This window comes from Lissotriton vulgaris, chromosome 1_1 (assembly GCF_964263255.1).
Source record: "Lissotriton vulgaris chromosome 1_1, aLisVul1.2, whole genome shotgun sequence".
NCBI lineage: Eukaryota > Metazoa > Chordata > Amphibia > Caudata > Salamandridae > Lissotriton > Lissotriton vulgaris.
Window position 1 is genome coordinate 446,630,801 of NC_141685.1, and position 21,394 is coordinate 446,652,194.

Here is a 21,394-nt window from a genome sequence, read left to right on the forward strand (position 1 = left end):
CAAAATTAGCGATATGCCTATAAGCACCCATCATGTACTTTATAAATTTTTAGAACAAAATAAGTAGCAGTTTAAAAAGAGGTTAATTTAAACTGCAAATTGAATTAAAAATATATATATTTACATTTCTTCCTTTCCCCATTTAAAAAAGGAGAAAAACGAAAATAAATTGTTCTAGGCGTAGTCTCACATAGAGCAGTTTTTCTATTTTTCTATCACCTTAAGGCTGGACTTGAACCACAACAATACCAGCATGCAACACAGTGGTAGTCCCCACGTGTTTTTTCACGTCTTGTGATAAAGAGCTCTGTCCTTTTATCACATTTACAAGGTTTTGAAATCTTTTTTTTTTCTCTCTTTGGTAAGTCTTGTTTTGAGCTCTTATTCCCCTCTTTGTGGGGGGGGAAAGGGATTTGGGGACAAATTCTTGTGTATTATCATTGTTTTCTTTCTCTTGGTAGTTTTTTCCTTAGTGGGCTGGGGTCTGTGACCTTCTAGATCAGCCTCCAGGAGGAGCTATGCTCCTACCTAAGCCCCTCTGTTGGTGCGATACAGACCAGTTTATCACAACAGCTTCACATGGCCAGTTCAAAGCAGTGCCTTTTGTAGGTTCTTTAAAAGCTTACATTTGGTAGTGGCAAATCCAGCTTGGCGTGCCACTTAAACTGTATAGTTTTCTTACCTGGTGTAATATTTCGGACACCAAAGGCATGCACCTATATCAGACTTATGAATGTCATTGCAGTCATTTTCTACAAAGCACGAATGCATGATGTTTTTTTGGGTAACAGCCAAAGTAGACATTAGAACAAATGGTCCTTGTTGGCAGCTGTCTCTCTTATCAACCATGTAGAGGTAGATGGTACGCCTCCACACTTCATCTTCCTACAGTGTAAGTCAGTGTTTCCCAAACTGTGGTTTGCTAGCCGATTTTGGATAGGTCATGAAAGTCCAAACAATAAATAAACATTCTTTTAAATTATGTTTTTATCTTTCCTTACTTGCTGCTCTTCAAAGTCAGTGACACTATCCTGGACGTTCTCTTTTTGAATTCAAGCGTAATAAGGATATCCGGGATTACGAAGAGCACAAAAAGATGGTCCAAGGAATCGCGACATTAAAACACGTTGGGGCCTCCCGGCAGAGGTTGGTCACCACATGTGTGGAGTGTGTATTGTATGTGGATTTACTACTAACACAAAGGTGTTAGAAGGACATACAGAAGCCTGAATCCATTCTCAAATTGCAGCACTAGAAATGTTATATATGTCATCAGATGCCCCTGTAGTAAAATGTATGTGGGTCAAACCACATAACTTGACAACGAATCGCCCAACATCGAAGTAGGATCAGATGTAAAGTGGATGGTCTGTTACTTTGAGGAAATGAAACACACTGGCAAGTTGCCTAAGTGATCACATTGGGCAGTCGGGATGGAAACATCAAAGACACCCTGGACAGAAAGAAATGCAAATTGATGGATTTACTCAAGAGTACCCATATTGGCTTGAATAACATTAATTAAATGAGACTTCTTGCTTTGTTAACTTAAATGTCTGTAATTTCTGTGCATGTTATGTTGACTTCTAACAGGGATGTCTAACACTGTGTACAGGAGGTGTTACGTAGTTATGACCCATGTGCAACAATGAATGAAGCTATCCCATTGGTCCAATGATAGATATATATATATATATATATATATATATATATATATATATATATATATATATATATATATATATATATATATACATATACACATACACACACTGTACAATGCCAACTATTAACAATCAAGTAACTATTTGTTGTATCGTTAAAATACATGATAAGTTGTATGTAACCTACAACTACCATCTAGGCCCGGGGTCTCCAACCGGTCGATCGCGAGCTACCGGTAGCTCGCGGAGACCCTGGGAGTAGCTCGTGTAGCCCTTCATGGGCTATTTACTTTTCCGGCTGCATTTGCCCGCCCTCACCCAAACCAGCCGCTCGGATTGGAGCTTAGCTGAGGGTGGGGGCGGGTGAAGAGGATGACTCCTGTGACATCATCGAGAGCAGATCGGCACGAAAAACAAGGTAAACAGAGGGCAGAAGGGCACGGAAAACAAGGGGAAAACGAGTGAAACAGGGCAGAAGGGCACGAAAAACGAGGGCAACAGAGGACAGAAGGGCACTAAAAACAAGGGGAAAACGAATGAAACAGAGGGCAGAAGAGCACGAAAAACGACGGAAACAGAGGGCAGAAGGGAACGAAAAACGAGGGGAAACAGGGCAGAAGGGTATGAAAAACGAGGGAAATGGAGAGCAGAAGGGCACGTTAAACGAGGGAAACAGGGCGGAAGAGCACGAAAAACAAGTGGAAAACAAATGAAACAGAGGGCAGAAGGGCATGAAAAACGAGGGAAACAGGGCAGAAGGGCATGAAAAACGAGGGAAACGGTGAGCAGAAGGGCACGAAAAACAAGGGAAACAGGGCAGAAGGGCATGAAAAGCAAGTGGAAAACGAATGAAACGGAGGGCAGAAGGGCACGAAAAACGAGGAAAACACAGGGCAGAGGGCATGAAAAACCAGTGGAAAACGAGGGCAGAAGGGCTTGAAAAACGAGGTAAACCAGGCAGAAGGGCACAAAAAACGAGGGAAACAGAGGGCAGAAGGGCACAAAACAAGGGGAAAACGAGTGAAATAGAGAGCAGAAGGCCACAGAAAACAAGGGAAACCGGCAGAAGGGCACGAAAAACCAGGGGAAAACGAGTGAAACAGGTCAGAAGGCCACAAAAACAAGTGAAACAGAGCAGAAGGCCGCAAAAACAAGGGAAACAGAGGGCAGAAGGGCACAAAAACACGAGTGAAACAGGGCAGAAGGGCACAAAAAACGAGTGAAACAGAGGGCAGAAGGGCACACAAAACAAGGGGAAAACTGGTGAAACAGAGCAGAAGGCCACAAAAAACAAGGGGAAAACGAGTGAATCAGAGGGCAGAAAGGCACAAAAAACGAGTGAAACGGAGGGCAGAAATACACAGTATGGGCTCTGATAAAATTAGGCTTAAAGTCAATGAAACTGGGCTTGGGGGGGGTCTCTCGGAAAAATGCGGGAGTTGCTTCGGGTTCAGTAGCTCACAACGATTTCACTGGCCAGAAGTAGCTCTGACTACACAAAAGGTTGGAGACCCCTGATCTAGGCGGTACAGCAGGTTCTGAATCACCGTTCTCTATAAATCGATGAGTGTTTATGCTTTAGATGGCATTGTTTACATCATATATAAACAACCTTAAATTTGATGTGAAATAGCGAGCAGCCTGCGTGTTCTGGTTTTAGTACACAACATGCAGTTTTTAGGTGTTATAGGACATGCACACACAGGAATAATGTCCTGTCATGACGATGTTCATGGCTGGGTGTCACTCGTACATCAGACCCACGCCCAAGATGGCGGGTTGAGTTTGCAGTATAGATGCGCCACGCATTTGACTCCAGATAGATAAGCCGCGCCTGCAGTGTCTCCACATTACAAGATTGAGAGAGCAGGTTCCGCTGTTGGGGAAGAGTGGCCAGGATGTGTCGCTTTCCCATCAAGTAAGTTTCAGCAAATATTACCGCCGCAACCCCAAAAGATATTTCAACACTGTGGTAACGGTTTATGCATGCATCCAATCCTAAGATATCAAATTTTCCAAGCCGCAAAAGCTACAAAATCAGCATGGAGAAGGTCATATGAGAATTACTTGTTTGCTGGGAGGGTATGCAGAACACCTCTTTTAAATTCTGCTCCCATTCCCCATGCAACAAAGTCCTGTGTTTGAACCAGCATTAGGTGTGAAACTACAACAAGTTCTTGTTTGTTATCAAACACATTCTCAAATCTCACTGCATGAGTTGCATTAATAATACTCCAATCTTCCCCTTCACATTTGAGCATAGAGACCTCTTGCTGTTGACTAGTTCAAGTGAAGGTAATAACTCTGCTCAATGTAACCTCGAGGAAGCAGAGCCGGGGTATGTCTTGCGGCGGATGCCACCTGGTGACTTTGATGCTAATAGGTGTTCCTTCTGCTTTTTTGTTATGGGGCTTCATTATATACCCTAACTAGCAGCCCGCCCCAGCGTTGCCTGGGGCAGAAAGGGGCTGGGGGCAGTACACCCGCTCCCGCCCCGCCCCCATCCCGCACCGACCCACTCCCGCCCCGACTCACTCGCGCCCCCTCCCGCCCGACTCACGCTCCGACATTTTCATTTACTGCTGCCTCCTTCTTGCTTCCCCCTGCATCACACAGTCTCACTTTCCTTTCATTACCTGTGCCGCCGCTCCTCACTGCACAGCCGCTCGTCACTGCACTGCCCTCCTCCTTCATCATCACGCACGTCGCGTAGCGGCCAGCGCTAGGTCCCGGCCGGCGCTACTTTCAGGGGACTACTTTGTTTACAAACGTAATTTTTTTAATTTACTTTTTTTAAAATTTATGTAGCCTATGTCCATCTACACACCCTGACATTTTCATAGATGTATCGGGTGTGTAGATTGGCGCTGTGGTTCCCGAGTTTACCCGGCCAAAAGGTGCAAGTTCTCTCTTTATAATAGTAGTATAGATTGGGAGGATTCTACTTCCATTAAGGTCATAAATATTAAAAAATTATATTATCTATTTTTTACCAACTATTATGGTTGTGTGACTGGTTACCTTGAGAAGAGTTGTTATCTTCACTGAACCCGGTCATTGTGTAATTTAGGTTTGTTCTTTAGGTCCTGATGAATCGCCATTTGATCTTGTTGACATAGACCAGAAACATGTCGGACACCGCACACCCCCCCAGGTTACAATAGGTGCATTTATCTAGGTTAGTGAACTCATTCATTAAATTGACTGACACGGAGAACCACTTAACCTATTTTAAGATCTCTGCCAAAAAGTCCTCTTGTGGGTGCCCATCTGGCATTGCAGCACTGGCCTGGCGAGGAGCTAGCCCTATGATGAAGCATGATACCCATTTGGGTGTGTTTGGGCCTGTGCTACTGTTGGGCCATATTACTTTTCCTGGAACTTTTGACCCTACATTTACATCACGAGGAACTGCACAAAATGTTTATAATTTGATTTAAGAAAGCAGCGTATGTGCTGGAACTTTATTGCTCCTGGAACCTCTTCTTTACAGAGTACTTTCTTCTTTAAATTTATACTATCAGGGCTCCTCCGTGCTGCAGTTTTATAGAGTTGGTGCTGCAACGCTGTCTTCTATGTAAAATGAGTATCTTGGAAACAAAATGACTTGTATAGCATATGGAGACTGTAACAGCATTCTAAAATGTCAGATCTCTGCTCTGTTAAATATACAGTTTTTTTATAGATTTGAAGTGTACCTGGCATCCCGCACACTAGAAATATTCTGTATTCATGAATTGTCATGATTCCCACGATGCAGAAAATGGATTGCAATTAAATAACTTTTTTTTTTACTTACCTGTAACACAATCAATACCTGTAACTTTCAAAGAGCTGCTTGCAGGGAGTGTTGCCGCCAATCACAGCCTTAAAGTGACAGCATTTTCTCTTAAGCTATGCTTGTATCAAAATAATGAGTAAATGTTCTTCAGCAGTGTAGCCTTTATATTTATTTCATCCAGTTTTGATAATTTTGCTGCTTATTTAGGCATAGATTCATGAAGGTAAAATCCGCTCGCAAAGGGGCAGATTCTGAGAATCCGCCCCTGTGCGGCCGGTATTGTTGCATTTGGGATGCATCATCCCAAGTGCAAAAATCACAAATTAAGAATTCGCTAAATTGCGATTACTTGCATTTAAAGAATCTCAAATTGAGATTCCTTAAATGCAATGCAATAAAGTTTCAAAAATTGCGATTTTGCTAATAGGGCTCGCAAATTACCATGAAGTTGAACTTCATGGTAATTTGCAAAAAATTTGAAAAATGCACTAAAGTGCATTTTTCAAAGTTTCATGTTGCGCACACACATGCCCTAAAGGCATGCGTGTGCGCAACATATGTGCACGGATCAATTTTAGGGGTGCAACAGGGTGTCCTTTGGACACTCCTGCACCCTTGAAATTGCATTCTCAATTTGCGATTCGCTAATTGAGAATGTCTTCCCATTCATTCCTGTGGGCCTCTAGGCCCATAGGAATGAATGGGTAGGTATTCTTTAATTGCGACTCGCAATTTGCGAGTCGCAATTAAGGAATTTTAAGAAATCGCTATTTTTTTAGCGAGTTCTTCTTGCATAGCATTTTGCTATTTCTTATTAGCGATTTCTTATTTTTCGCCAATAAGGAATCGCAAAATGGATGCTTGATGCATCTGGGGGTTAGTGTTCAAAAGTTGAGAAATTTTTCTCTCCTGTTAGATACTCCAGGATCCCAATCTCTTGTAGGACAATTGCTGGTTAGGAATACTGACAAAACGTCTTTTGACAGAGAACGGGTGCTATTAGTAGTTAACATTTTCTTGTTTCTCAGCCTATCCCAGAAGTAGGAATACACCCAACACGCAGTTTGATTTTAGTGTTTGAGAATTCCAACTAACTGCACCTAATAAGCAGCCATAGTGCATGGGCCATATTTGCATTCTTTTGTAGTATGAGGAGGCTGACCTAATGAGACGAGGGAACATCTGCATTCAAGGGCTGGTTGTGCGGCAGGGCTGGCGCATGGCCAGACTCCGTGCCTCCCCAACTTTCCAGGAGCCAGAGTGTTCCCCCACTGAAATGAAAGAGTTCTACGAGACCATGCACCTCATTTTTGAGCAGCCCGACCACCTCCAATGTACCTTTGGGGCCCCGTCTGGTACGCACCAGCGGCTCCGGCCCCAGTTGGGCCCCATTGATCCATTCCTGGATTCGGACTAGTGTCAGTCGTACCAACTCGACCTTCCGCTCCAGATACTCACGGTGGCGGCGGCCCCATTCTGGTTCCCGACTCTGATACAAAGCCGGAGTGGCGTCGCCCTGCGCCATTGGGAACATTGTCTCTTTGATCGGTGCCTGAGCCCCATCCCATTGGGTTAGGACTCCAGGAGAAATAGGAGTGGTCGCTGGACCCTGTGGAATAACAACCATTTGAAGAAAAATCTAACATGAACTGGTTTGAGGAACTGTGTGAAGCCAATGGACTGGATACTTCTCTAGATACTGGTATGCTTTCTCCCGCTACCACGGCTGGAGGAGGGAGCCTCTTATGCAATGGTTGTGCAGTAGGCGGCTAAGATCCTGGACTTTCAGTTGCCCTCAGTGGCAGTCAAGGGGAACGCTTTGATGGAAGTGCTGCAACCAGGAGTCTCACCCTTATGAACTGCTATTCGGGTTCAACGAGGCCCTCACTGATGTTTTTTGGGGGACTTGGTCCAAACCCAACACAAGGGCTCCTGTGAATAGGAAGATTTCCCACTGACCGCCCCAGGGAACCCAAATTTCCTCATCCAACACCCTGCCGCAGAGAGCTTGGTAGTCCAAACCTCAACGTCCGGCAATACTTCCATCTAGACACCCACACCTGCAATCCAAGGGGAACACACTATGGATGAACTGGTCAGGGATATTTACATACGCCTTTCTGTCCCTCCCACTCATTCCATACGTCGTCAGGAAACTCAGACTGACTTCATTAATCTTCATACTCCAACATGGGCTCGACAACCATTGTACGCAACACTACAAGAGCTATCCCTAGTACCTCACGAGAAACTACCCAACTGTCCAAACCTTCTCACTTGCGGCAGGGTGAGACATTCCAACACTCAACCGCTCAATATTGCGATAAGTCCTAGAGTTTGGATACTTGAATCTATCTCCAGAATGCATGACTATTTTAAGAGACCTGAAGACCAACCACAAGGGCAAGCTATGCTGCTAAAGGGAAACATATTCACCATTGTGCTTCACAAAACAGTAATCCGTCCTCTCCAACAGAACAACACTAGTTTGTTACTGGTTACATTTGCAAAAAGAGAATTTAGCATATACCTCCATACGCCTACAATTAGTAGCAATTTCAGCGTATCTACAAAACAAGAAGCATCAATCCCTTTTCCACATTCTTGTCATCAAAACCTTCATGGAAAGATTGAAGTCATTCCACCTCGTACACAACCTGTACCTACATGTAACATTATGTTAACAAGAATCATGGGGCCACAATTTGAACCACTTCATATCTATCGGATACAATTGTTAAAAGGGAATGTGGCTTTCTTCGTAGCAATAACCTCCCTCTGAAGGGTCAGCAAAATACATGCGCTTACTATTGAAGGCCATGTTTCAAGTGTTCCCAGGTAAAATGTGTTTACGTACAAACCCAAAGTTCCTACCAAAAGTTATATCATCTTTCCCTTTAAATCAAACTTTAGAGTTACCAGTTTTCTTTCCAAAACAAGAAACTGTAACAGAACATGCTCTACATACATTTAATGTTAAATGTGCATTTCGGTACTATATTGAATGCACAACACACTATAGAAAAACACAACTGTTCGTATCTTTCTCAATTCCACTTAAAGGAAATGCTATCTCAAAATTAGGAGTAGCACGATGGAGAGTTACAGGTATACAAATTTGCTATGCCAAAGGAAAATGAACACCAACAACCATTCCAAAGACAGATTCAACAAGGAAAAAAAACAGTAACCATGGCATTTCTACGGAATATCCTCTTGTTGATGTTTTCAAAGCAGCAACAGGGCTAAGCCCACACACTTTTACAAAACAATACTGTGTTGATGTACAAGCCAGACAACAGGCTCTAGTTGGACAAACAGTCCATCAAGCATTATTTCAAGCAAAGTTACAATCTCATGCCTAAAGCCAGCGCAAGAGAGGTACTGCTTTACAATGTATGCATAGCATGTTTATCTGCAGCCAACATGCTACGAATTGAGTATGTTACTTACCCTGTAAGCATCTATTCGTAGCATGTAGTGCTGCAGATTTGTATGCACCCTCCCCGGCAGGTATTAGATGGTGACAAATATACACACAAATACTGTATGTTCAACAGCAAAGCTAACTTAGCAGACTATATCCTCCCTCCCTGTATGACAGGTGGGGGGACATTAACTAATAAAGGAGCCATTGAACATATACAATAACTGTGGAGGAGGGAGAAGCTATGCATGATGCCGCTCATTCAACTTCCTCAAAAGGAGGGCTTGGCCACAACCGCCACCAAGATGGCTGCAACCTTATGAGGCTACGGTGGCGTTGGCCCGAATTCACCTTAAGCCATCGCCATCATTGCCTCATGTTGTGATTTTCCGAGCACTGTGGCGATATTGGAGGACTGGGATGTTGTGAAGCAGTGGCACTCCGCCTGGACCAAGCTTCTGACTCTTGAGGAGTGGCGTGACCCAGCACTGCCTCGGAGGCCCCCCGTGACGGGCTGCTGGTGAGCCTGAGGCAGAGGCCACCCGGACTCGCTGGGACATGCCCCCTCGGATTCCTGCTGGCTGGCCGGCCGGATAGGTCAGGAGTTGGTGCCGGCTCGCGTGCCTGCAGGCTTTTGGCTGCGGACAGTACTGTGTTGTGTGGTTCCTCGGTGATTCCTGCCCTGTTGTGGAACATCCGGATTGCGGAGGTTGCGTGAGAAAAGTTTGTACGAGAGTCCCACCAGCATACCCTTTTCACCCTGGGGGCTTTATTCCAGAGACGGTCATGTGGTGCAGCAGACTGCGGATCCAACTGCACATGATTTACCCTTTTTGGACCATTTTATTGTTCTGACTCCATAACAAATTACGCTCTCTGTACCCCACTTTCCTGCTGCCCATGGTGATTCCCCTCCAAACCCCTAGAACCCCGCCCCCCCTACCCCCCACCAACGTTTGTTGCAGCTAATGGGGATGGTGCTCTCTTAGTCTCACATCTGTATTGCATTTGCATCTCACTCAAACCGCCAGGGTTCGAGAGGTATGGGCTGAGGAGCTGGGAGTCCCCTTCACAGGTAAAATATGGGCATATTGCAGTTCACAAATTAAGAATATTTCCTGCAATCATAGACCCAAACTATTGCATTTGAAATGTGTTCGCTGCACCGATCTTTGGTTCTTGGACATCCCTAAATTTGACCCTCCAGATCCGATAAATGTGTCAAATTCCATGCCTCTGGCACTGACTTTGCGCATCTAGCTTGGACCTGCCCTGTGATACTCCTGTACTGGACTTATGTTTTTGCATACGTCTCTACAATGGGTGACATGGAGCTATCCCCGGACCCCCTTCTTGCACTTTTGGGATACACCAAAGACATGCCATGCTCTATGCGCCAACTTGCTTCCATGTGCTTTCTCTTGGCTAAATGAGAAAACGCTTCAATGGGGCAGCACTGTGGCTCATTCTGCTCATGCCTGGCTCAAAAGCATGTCATTATGGTAAACTGTTAGCGAAGACTATGCACACATGCCCCCCCACCCTCCCCGCCCCCTCTTCCGGTCCTAAAGATATTTTGGGGGCATTGCATAATTGCCTTCACACATTAGATTCAGACTCCCCAATTCCCTGCTTCTGCCCCTCCTTGATACAGTCCTCCCCTGTTTCCTATACTTCTGTTCTTCCATAACTCTGCGTATTGATTTGATGCTCCATGCCTGTCGTTATCAATATTTTAGATGCCTCTAGTTACCTTGATTATATCTTTTGTGCATTAACATGATTGATGACACCCTGGAGTTGTGTTCGCAAGCAGTGTATTTCCATCGCTTTGTTTTGTTTTTTAAATCAATACATTTCCCCACCCCAACGTCCTCAAGGAAAAACAGCTTGCATAGTCCGGACTCAACACTAGATGGCAGGAGTATGCATAGCATGTGAATCTGCAGCACTACACGCTATGAATAGATGCTTGCTGGATAAGTAACCTACTTTTGACCGCAGCATTGTTATATAAAAAACAAATGTTTCTTTAAATGGGCTAATATATATTTTGGGTAACTGATACAGCAAACCAAAGTCTTGCATGGCATGTTCGAACGGTGGCAGAACAGATAAGTTGGCATATTGATTTAAGTCGAGAAGTCTCTGATTGTGAAAAGTCCATGAGTGAGTCGGATCATGTTTCGTGATCTGAGGCAGCTATTTTAATTCTTCAGGCTTTGGCATTTCCATTATTTTAATTTTAAAATAAACAGTTTGTAACAGTGGTTTTGTTTCACGTAACACTTAGTCTACATAATTTTAAACTGCGGGGGATTCAATGGTATTTTTCTGGGTGTTTGTTTCTCAACTGCTCTTCTATTCAACCCATCTCTTCTTTTTTTTTTTTTTTAAATGTCCATCCTTCTGTCTGGAAAAAGACTATGCAAGATGGCAATGTTCTCTACATGAGAGCAGAATCCACAGTTTGTTAGGACCTGCCATATTAGAGACTGAAGGACACATAGAGCTATTGTCTAGTGGGAGTTCTGAAGATGCGCTCTTGACCACGTGCATAGAAGGGCAGCCATCTCTCAGGATCCAGTGCTGCAGCCCAGGAAGAGGGAAGCAAAGTTCTGCCTTGCTGCAACCCACTTCCGACACCCTGAGGAATGATTCACAAAAGAAATTCCATAGTCTATCCTTTTTCACAGTCTGGTCATTTCAGATCTGTTTCAAGGTCGAAATGGCAGGTCTCCAGAGGACCTCGATCATAGGTCAGACAAAACACTCTATCCTAAGATGCAGCTTGCCCCCAAACTCTGCTGTAATCACAGAGATGCAGAAGTAGTAGTCCTTAACCTCATACTTTCCAATTCCTGAGGAAAGCAGGTACATAATGACAGTCTGTGTCCTGTCTACCACATCTGAGTAGCGAGCTCTACAGCACGGTTTGGCAGATGAGTTAGATTACTCGTACTGTCTGTGAAACACTTTGCTGTGTATATGTGAGCAGGGACAAAAAGGTATTAACTTAGGTAAGTCCTAAATCATCCCTAGCTTCTAGTCCGATAGGAGTGGCAACAGATATGGCTGCTTTTGCAGCCTATGTCTACTATCATGGAGTTTAAATTTGATTCAATGTGGCTTTGCTCTTGGACCTCAAAATGCATACCCAATAGAAGGTTCTGGATTTGGTTCTCTCTGGCTCCAACTTATCTGATCCTACATTGATCCCGGTAGTAATTGAAACAAACACACCAATAAAAAAAATGCTGAACATTTAATGTCTTCGCAACAGCTGGTGCATCTCCAGCATTCACCAAACGGCGGCTCTCTTGAGGCAAGGGCAGGTGGCAGGATACCAGGAAATCCCTTTGGCAATGCATCAACAAAAAGACTCCTATGTTGAACTTGTTAGAAAAATCACACATGTAAATTAACCCCTTAAGTGCTGCGTCGGGGCGTTGGCCAACGGCAGCACTACCTCCCCAGTGCTGCGCACGACCATTGGACGTCAATTCAGCACTAGTTCCAATGGACAGCGCAGAACTGGGGAGGGATGTTTGCGAGCATCTATGAGGTTAAGGATACTTACCTATAAGTTCCATGCTAAATACAAGGAAACCTCTCCAGCTGGGCAGGCTACTTCAAGAGTTTCAGGTTCTTTCAAACAAAGTGATCGGCAATACTGTTACTACATTCTGGTTAAGTAGTCCAATGGGAATGTTGGACCCAGTCCAACCTGAAGAACACAAAGGGCCAGATTTACAAAGATGTCAGCGCAGCAACCAAGGTTGATGTGCTGGGTTGTGTGAGAAGTAGAAAAGTGCCATATCTCCTGCACTCTTTCTAGCTCGCCGTACAATCTGGCTGCCTACCGCTTCACCCACCTATGCACCATAATCTCTATGAGTAGAAAATGTAAGAGCAGTTCTCTTTACCCTGTCCTGCTTTGGGAACAAATGCCAACAGTAGGCATTCCAGCTGAAAGAGTTACAAGTAGGTAACATTGAGTACAAGCTTACTCGTATGCACCAATTAGTGATCTAAAGATGCATCCTGTATGTTTGATTTAAATAAGTAATTAAATGACGCTTGGCTAAATGTAATCATTTCCTTTTAAAGTCTCTCCAGATCCAAAAACGGACGTTAAGTGCTTGAAATGGGCCATTTCGCAGTTTGCTTCGGTGGAGCGCATTGTAGGCGAGGATAAATACTTCTGTGAAAATTGTCTTCATTATACAGAAGCAGAGCGGAGTCTACTGTTTGACAAACTGCCTGAAGTTATAACAATTCATCTCAAGTGCTTTGCAGCCAGTGGGATAGAGTAAGTACTTACATAGCTTAAAGTTTACCGGTAGGCCTAAGATTGTGTTCATAAATGTTACACAAAAAATGCAGTAGTGTGGTATTACAATATGGTTTTATTTGCAATACTTCAGTTAGTGGACAGCTGCTTCATTTTAACTTGTCATTAGAGAAAAAAACACAATTTATTGGTTGACCTCATTCTCCAAATGAAATGCTGGCAACAATTCAATACAAGATAAATCACATAAACATGCCATTTTATTTGGTTTTGTGCTCCAAGATCACATTATTAAACTAACATTTGATGCGTCAGTCTGTGTTACATACCTGCCTCTGCGGATGAGGCCCAACAGCTTAATCTTCATACTGGAGGCAGTCTTCAGAATTTCATCCACCTGCTGTGTGTGAGTGGACTATAGAATGAGATTCTCCTGTCCAGAGTTACTTTTGAAAAGTTTGTCTAAATCTCTTCTTCAGCGGGTGACAGATGAATACCTGGATTCTGCTGCGGGGCCTTCTCGGACTTGGTAGGCCAGACCAAGGGATTTACTGACATGTTTACCTTCCAGCTTCTACCTTGATTTTGCAGCCTCCAGAACCTAATCTCATTCCCAATAGACGGGGTTTGAAGAACAAACCTATTCTAATGAAATCCATGAGAATTTAATTTATTGCATTTACATCATTCATATTGCTTTGGTCCGCGTTATTGGCAAGTTGTTTTCTGGCCAGACTATAAAGGACAGAGATGTTGGTATAATTTTTTTAAGCAAGGTTCTTCATTCAAGGCAGAAATCGACCAAGAGGCTGTCTCCTAAATAGTCTTTCAAAGGCTAACCGAACACATAGTACTCATTGTAGGAAAATGGGTTTCTGTTGCAGTAACCCCACCCTATCCCTCCCCCCCCCCCCCCCCCCACACACACACTTTTTGCCAGATTTCTGATGCACATTGACTTGATGTGCCCTGGGTCCCAGCCAGTCAGGTTCCCAGAGCCAGTTTTCTTTCCCAAAACTGTACATTTATACCCCAATTGGCACCTCTCTGGGCACATGTACGCCCCTTGTAAAAGGCACCAAGGGCACTGTGACCAGGGCTGCAGCACATATTGTGTTAGCCTTAGAGGTCCTTTGCCTACCTACCTACTTAAATACACACCCCTACATACACACACACATATCTGTGTGCCACACCTGCAACCCACTGCCTATGGTATGGGTAAGACACCCCTCTAGCTGGGTGCACAAGACCAATGGTGAGGGTACAGTTGCTTAAGCACTCTACCCCTACAGTGTCTAAGTCCATTCTTAGACATTGTAAGTGCAGTAAAGCCATAAGAGTATATGGCCTGGGAGTTTATTACAAATTCCACAGCACCATAATAGCATTACTGAATTCTGGGATTTGTGGCAGCAAACTTCTCACCATAATAAACCCACACTGATGCAAGTGTGGACTTTATTAGACTTAAGCTCCGGGCAAAGGAGAAATCAAGTTAGAACAGAAAGTGCATCCACAAGGGCGGCCGGTGGGGTTTTGGTGTCTGATGCCCTGTTTTCAATGGGAGCTGCAGGTTTTGGGTGCAGGCTCGGTCCAGGAAGTCTTCCTGGAGGAACCAACAGTTGGGCAGCTAAGTTGAAGGGCTCGGGGACATAGGTGCTGCTCAGGTTCTCTTCTCCAAGTCGCAGGACGGCCGGATGCAGGGTAGCCTTTTGAGGTCGTATTTCACCTTACCGGGTCACTGGCGGTTGGACGGTGGGGGTGTCTCCGTGCAGAGGCTGCAGGCTACGTCTTGGAGTCCTGGAGTCCTGGAGGGGTGAACCCATTGACTTGGACTCAGGAACGCTGGGGGACCTCGCTGGGACTGGTGGGTCACTCTGGCTCGGGCCTTAAGCGACAGGTGCAGTGGTGATTCCATTCATTCTTGTCATAGAAATAGTTCAATACTGTTAATCGTATACACTACTACATTGAAAAACGTAATGCCCTTATTAAAACCTTTTAAATTTCACCTCATAGGTGGAATAGCCCATGCCCCTTGCTGCATACATTCACATGTTTTTATTGTATTGTATATTTTGAAACAGTAAATGTTTTATTACTCCTGTCGCAGGGATTCTGCTCCTACACAGAACTGTGCATAGAGACTTGGAACCTCAGTGAATTAGGGTGTGCCAAAACTCACCTTAGTATCCAAAATCCCCTACTAGACTAGCAATCAGTGTCTCATTGGTTCTTACACACCCCCAATGATTAGACAACCCAGAACATGGACTTAGAACACCTCAGGTAACATGGAACACATGAACACTCTTTCGTTATACTAACATATCAGTCCAGAACGAGGAGTAAATGATGACACGTGCAACTTTGAAATGTTCCCAAGCGCAGTATCTTAGCTAATACAAGCAAACATATTATAAGGAACAAGGTTAGCAGCATAGTTACTATTCCATAAAATACAAAGGGTGAAAGCATGTTAAAATGCTAAAGGGAAAAGGTCTAAATAGAACCTCAGTTTATCCTCCCTTGCTAGTATATTCTATTATATCTACAGAAGGTCTCTTTGGGTTTAGAAGGGCGGGCCCATACCTCTGATGTTAGCAGAAAGGAATCACATCATCTCCTGCACCAACTCTCTGTATGCGAATATTCATCAAGTGCGTGTGCATGCTCTGCACAGTGCATTATTAAACGCGCCAAAAAAACAGCGTTGGCCACAGCTGCATATGTATTTTATGTCTAGACCGTGCACTGATCAAACCGAACAACAAGCTCTGTGTTGAAATAACCTTAAAGGCCTCGGCACTCACTGTTAAGACATATCTTACCAAGCAAGGCTGATCTTATAAGCAAACATGTTATTCTCGTGTGAAGCAAAATATTCTACTAGGCTAAAAGCTTTAATAACAAAATGTGTTGTGTGCAGAGGCTGCAGAAAAGGAAAATGGTGTTTAAACTTCTAATAAGCTCATGCTAACATAAAACAGTGTGAAGGCAAAGCCTATCTACATGACACTCCAGTATTGGAACTTTCATAGATTCACATGCTTAAATCATTCCCCGTCGTCCAGATGGGAGTCCCCGGTATTAATAAAAGTAATGTCCTATTAGACGTGGAACATAAGGCCCTAGGCCTTAAAACTTTTGTAACATATCCCTGTCCTTTTGTAAAAAAAGGACTAAACTTAGAACCAGCCAATCAATAGACACCACTCTGTTGAACCTTCCTGAGAGAAGCTCCAGTTCCTCAGATGTTCCACCGCACGTCGTGCTAAGGAAGTCTCCACTGAGCTCTGCTCAATTTTCTTTTATTTTGGAGTGTTTTTTCCAGTCAGATATACTACCAACCAATGTTCCCTCTAATATTTTTCCTCTGTGTGCGGCAGTGTAAGGTCTATGTGCGCTGCAACCAAGGCTATGTGCGCCAGTAACCAGACCGCGCATGTAGGTGCAGCGCCAAATATCACTCCAAACTTGCTTAAAAAAGTGAAAAGATGGTGCATTTTCTCACCAACAGATCCAAGTGAATGTTGTTAAGGCAGGTTTGAAACCGTCCCACCTGTCAATTTGAAACCTTGGCAGCTATGTTGCTGCATTTCTTTTCTTAATAGAGCAGGGCTGTGGGTTGATTGTGTGCATTTGTTCAAGTTTTCATGTTAATTTCAGCTCACAATGGGCGCTGCAATTAACATGAAAACTTTAACAAATCCAGTTTCAGGGCTGAGTTAGGGTAGGGCCGCATCAGGCTTTCGACTAACGCATGTTAATGCTAGTGTCCACATCACAGCATTAAAATGCATTAGTCCTGTATTCTAGTGCCCCTCTGACAATACTGCAATTGAGGTACACTGCCAATGAGGCAGCACCAGTACGCTAGAATTGTCTTAACATATATGAGCATGCAACTGCGCCTTCAAATTTAAAATGCTATGCGTCAGAGATAGAATATTCATGAACAGCACTGAGCAGGCCTGGCCGCTAGCAGTTTTAGGCAACAATAAAAATGTCATGATAACTCCGGTGATTAATGTTCTTCCTAGAGATAGATGAAGTTTTGTCAAGTGGAGGTTTTGACTAATGGAAAGGTAGCACAGAGGGCTAATGTGCCTGCTGCAAATAACATGTACCATCCAGATCACAAAGTGCACATAATGTAAATGGGTCAATGGGTTACTGCTTTTGTCAGTGAGATCCTTTTGATACTTGCAGTTTATAAGTCAAAATCCTAAAATAGAACAGTGAGCTATTAACGTTCATGTTTTCCCCAAACTGATTACCCTATGTTTGCAAAAAGGGTTCATTTGAATAGAAATCAATTCTGTTTATTAAAGAGAACCCCCAATCATGATATTACATTCTAATTTCACTGTGTTTCTCCAAACCAATCACTATTAAACTATACTGCGTACTAGTATGGATGTCATGTCACTCAAACACCTTGTAGTCATTTGTTGTATGTAACATTTCCTATACAAAGATTTACACACATATGAGTAATTGTCTCAGTGTAAGGAGTGTGATGTAAAGTGCTCTGCCACCCTACACTGGTAGGAGCGGTGCTGTAAATAAAGTTAAATTCATCTGAGTGAGAGTTCCTTTTTGAAAGCAGTAAAGGAGGTGATTCCACGCACTAGTGGAGGTAATAGTCTGACGAAAACAAAAGGTAGTGTTTGCTAAATACCTTTGAAGCGCTTAGTCACCTGAACAGCTTGATTGGTTATTGCTGATAATACTCCTTAAACTGATCGCTAGATTAACGTAAAAAGATGCTACTTTTACAGCCATTAAATTTGCTATTCACGCTAAAGGATTTTTCTTGAGCAGTAGCAGCTCGCACTATAGTAAAGGCTGGAGACCCACTGGCAATATAGACCACAGATGCACATAGTTGGCAATAGCAAAATTATTGTGTGAGTCAATCTTCCATCAACTTTAGCGCTGGAACCGGCTGTACTAGTGCTTCCTTCGAAATTTGATTTTAACTACTGTACTTTTGAGTGTGTGGAAGCAGTCACATTTTTTAACTGTTTGCTAAAAAAGCAGGAGAAAAGTGAGCAAAAGCAGACTGGCCCCCTTAAAGGATATGGTTGAGAGGCTTGGCAATCAGTAGCAATAAATTACATCAAAAGCGTTGCCTTTCATTTAGGTTGGTAGTGGGAGACTAGGCCTGAAATTTAAAAGGACCAACAGATCCCTAAATGTATCAGCCCATGGTGAGCATGAAGAATCTAAATTAATATTAAGGTCTCCAAGTAATACTAAGTGTGTCAGAACTACTAGCTGTTGTCAACATTACAGAAAGATTACTTGATTCACTGGTGGCTGAGGTGGGTCTATAAACTAAAATTATTTAATAACGACCCTGCAGATTTTCTATTTTGTTGGAGGAGTCTCAAGGTCAGATGTTTAACACGATCTCATAGTCATAAACGCCACACCTATGTATTTTGTAAGCTGCCAGAGGCTAATAAAAAGGTGAACCCCCTCAAATAGGATTTTCGGTAGTATGCTGGAATATTTTTTACACAGGAGCCACACAAAGTTGCCTTCATGTCCCAAATGAGAAAGGGTGCAAGGAAGTGTTTAGAAGGCTTAACTATAATGTTTATATTTGATTTTATGTTAACAGATTAGACAACAAGGGTCGAGGCGAATCAAACAAGTAAAAATGTTACGTGATTACTACTTTAAACAGTATGCATGAATGCTTGCGAAATTATTCTATAATGTACTTCAAATGCGGAAAAAAAAGGCAATGCAAGCTCACTCTGAGGTGGTAAGTGAACCCTCAAGGCGCACTAAACGAATATGCATTTTAAAACAAGATTCATATTACAAAGTTATCTTTCAAACAGCAGCCTCGTTTTTACATCATGGGACCAAAAACGGTCACGTTCTTACTTCGCACATCTGGTAAAATACTAGATTAAAAAGTAATCTTAGGCAGATGATGCTCCTGAACTAAGTAACAAACACTAATGTGCACGTGAGACTGTCATTTAGAAGTTATCCCTTTGCACACCATTAGGAGTCGGAATACCAATACAGACAGGCCACAGTAAGAACAACCGAGTTAAGTCCTTGATAAATTGACGTATTCGTATTCCCTGACGGAAAAAAAACTGTAAGATTCGGTACAGGAGGCCTGGGCATTTCCAATGAGCCATGCGCATGTGGGTTTTGCACATCACTGGAACCATCGAACCGATCGTGAAGCATCACCTAACACTCGCAATTTCATCTGATGGTCATCCGTTCGGAGATTGCCACCGCATTCCTTGAGTAAAGCAACTTGCTGACTGGACAAATATTGAATACGATTATTGCCTTCCCAAAACCGACGCACGTCCGTTGAATTCAAAGTGAAGGTATGAACACATTTCTTTTGTTCTCCAGAGTGTGGCTGAAGGGTATATCGTGAGCTTTTGTTTAAAGCATTCATGTTAATCGCTGCTCGTGATGGGCTCTGCAATTAACACGAATGCTTTAAACAAAAGCACACGATGAGTCCCACAGCCACACTCTGGAAAACAAAAGCAAGTGCTCCTGGAGCGAGCACTTGCTAAATGCCTCTAGAAATGCCGTTTTTTTTCGCGCTGCTTCAGTGGCGCGAATGCTTTCAGAGATGTGTGTGCGCGCCACACACACAGCAGTGCGCGCTCGGGGGCACTGATGTGCACGGGCGCCCAGCCGCGCGGCTTCCAGGGAACACTGCTACCAACCCTGTATATCTGTTTGGAGGTGATTTAAACTGACGCCCATCATGTCGGCTACACCTAAAGAAGGTTTTTTCAGAGCCTTTTGTACTTGCAGGAAGAAAAGACTTCATATTGATGATCCACACAAGGACTGCCTTTACTGCCTGTATCCTGAACACAAGCCTAAGGATTGCAAGGTATGTCAGACTTTCTCTACAAAGACTTTGAAAGATCGGGAAGAAAGGCTTCTTCTGTGACTTCATAGGCTTAAAAACAGGGACACAGTGGTCTCTGTTGAGGAGAGTGATACTTCTTCAAAATCTTCCTCCAAAACGCCTAAAAAAAACCTTTAGATTACCAGTCTTGTTCATCGTCACAGCCTCCAAAGAAAGTCATCTGACTCCTTTCAGAGGCAGGCGGGGTCTGTTAGCAAAGCTTCTCACCAAGTAAGGAGTTTTTATCTGCTAAAAAGCCAGCTTCAGAACCTTCTACCCCACCTATGAAGCTGAAGCATACCTTCAAAAAGCCTACATCAGCTCCACCTATTGACAGCTCGTTGATGACAACCTCCGTCGACGAGAAAATCCTCTCCTGAGGTAGTTTTGCTCACATAGACTGTGTCTACAGTCACTACAGTCACAGTTTCTCCAGTTGACCGGTCGGGCTTCAATATCGTCGGTGAAGCAGATTGTCTCCCCAAAGTCATCGCCATCGTCGAAAGTCCATTTCTCGACGACCCAGTTCTCGTCGACCTTGACTTCACCATCGTCGTCAACGGGACGACCCTCGTCGACGGCAGAAGTGTCATCGGTTAAGTCGACGACAGAATCCACTCTGTTAGTGTCCACGAAAATTCTTGTCTCCAACGGACGAAGACAATTCCGTAGACGAATCAAGATTTGGCCATGAAGCAGCCCTCGTTGACTAAGGGTATTCCGTCGCCTAACCAGGATTTGGACGAGAAGCAGCCCTCGTCAACTAGCTCGTCGTCAACACTGTTCACGCAGAAAGAAAAACCTGAAATTGCGAAAATTCCATTGATACCAGCTTTAACCTCACTTAGTCAGGTGCAGTCTCTTTTGCCATCCCATCTTTTGGAAGAAGATGACAAGGAAGAGGGATCTCAGGACGATAGTCTTTTTGGTGCAGCTTTAAGCCCACCTGACCTGATCCTAATGTTAAGTACCAGGATGATTCTGATTACGATGATTATTATGGCCATCAATATTAACGTTCAAATCATCAACATCAACAGCAGGATGAGATTTACCTCCCTCCAAATTTGGTGACGGATCTGCAGTTTATGCTGGCAGACTAGAAGAGGAGATTTCCTCCTGAGCCTACTCTCCAAGAGGCTCCTCCTCCTTCTCCGCCTACCCTTCCACAGGCACAGGTTCGCTCCCCTCTTCTTCAGCCAGGGTGTCAAAATGTTCGACTTTCTCCTCAAGTTGCTCCTGTGCAACAGCTGTCGTCCTGTGAAGAGGAAATATAGAGAGAAAAGGGAAATTCATCAGGATTAGTGAG

At 43.7% G+C, this 21,394-nt stretch overlaps 1 protein-coding gene across 1 annotated transcript in view; it reads left to right on the forward strand.

Annotated features, from left to right (window-relative positions):
- USP1 (ubiquitin specific peptidase 1) overlaps positions 1-21,394 on the forward strand; it is an 87,291-nt gene that overhangs the window by 49,364 nt on the left and 16,533 nt on the right. Inside the window, exon 7 of the mRNA XM_086953398.1 lies at positions 12,983-13,184. Within this exon, the coding sequence (XP_086809524.1) occupies positions 12,983-13,184 (202 nt within the window). The remainder of the gene's footprint in view (positions 1-12,982; positions 13,185-21,394) is intronic.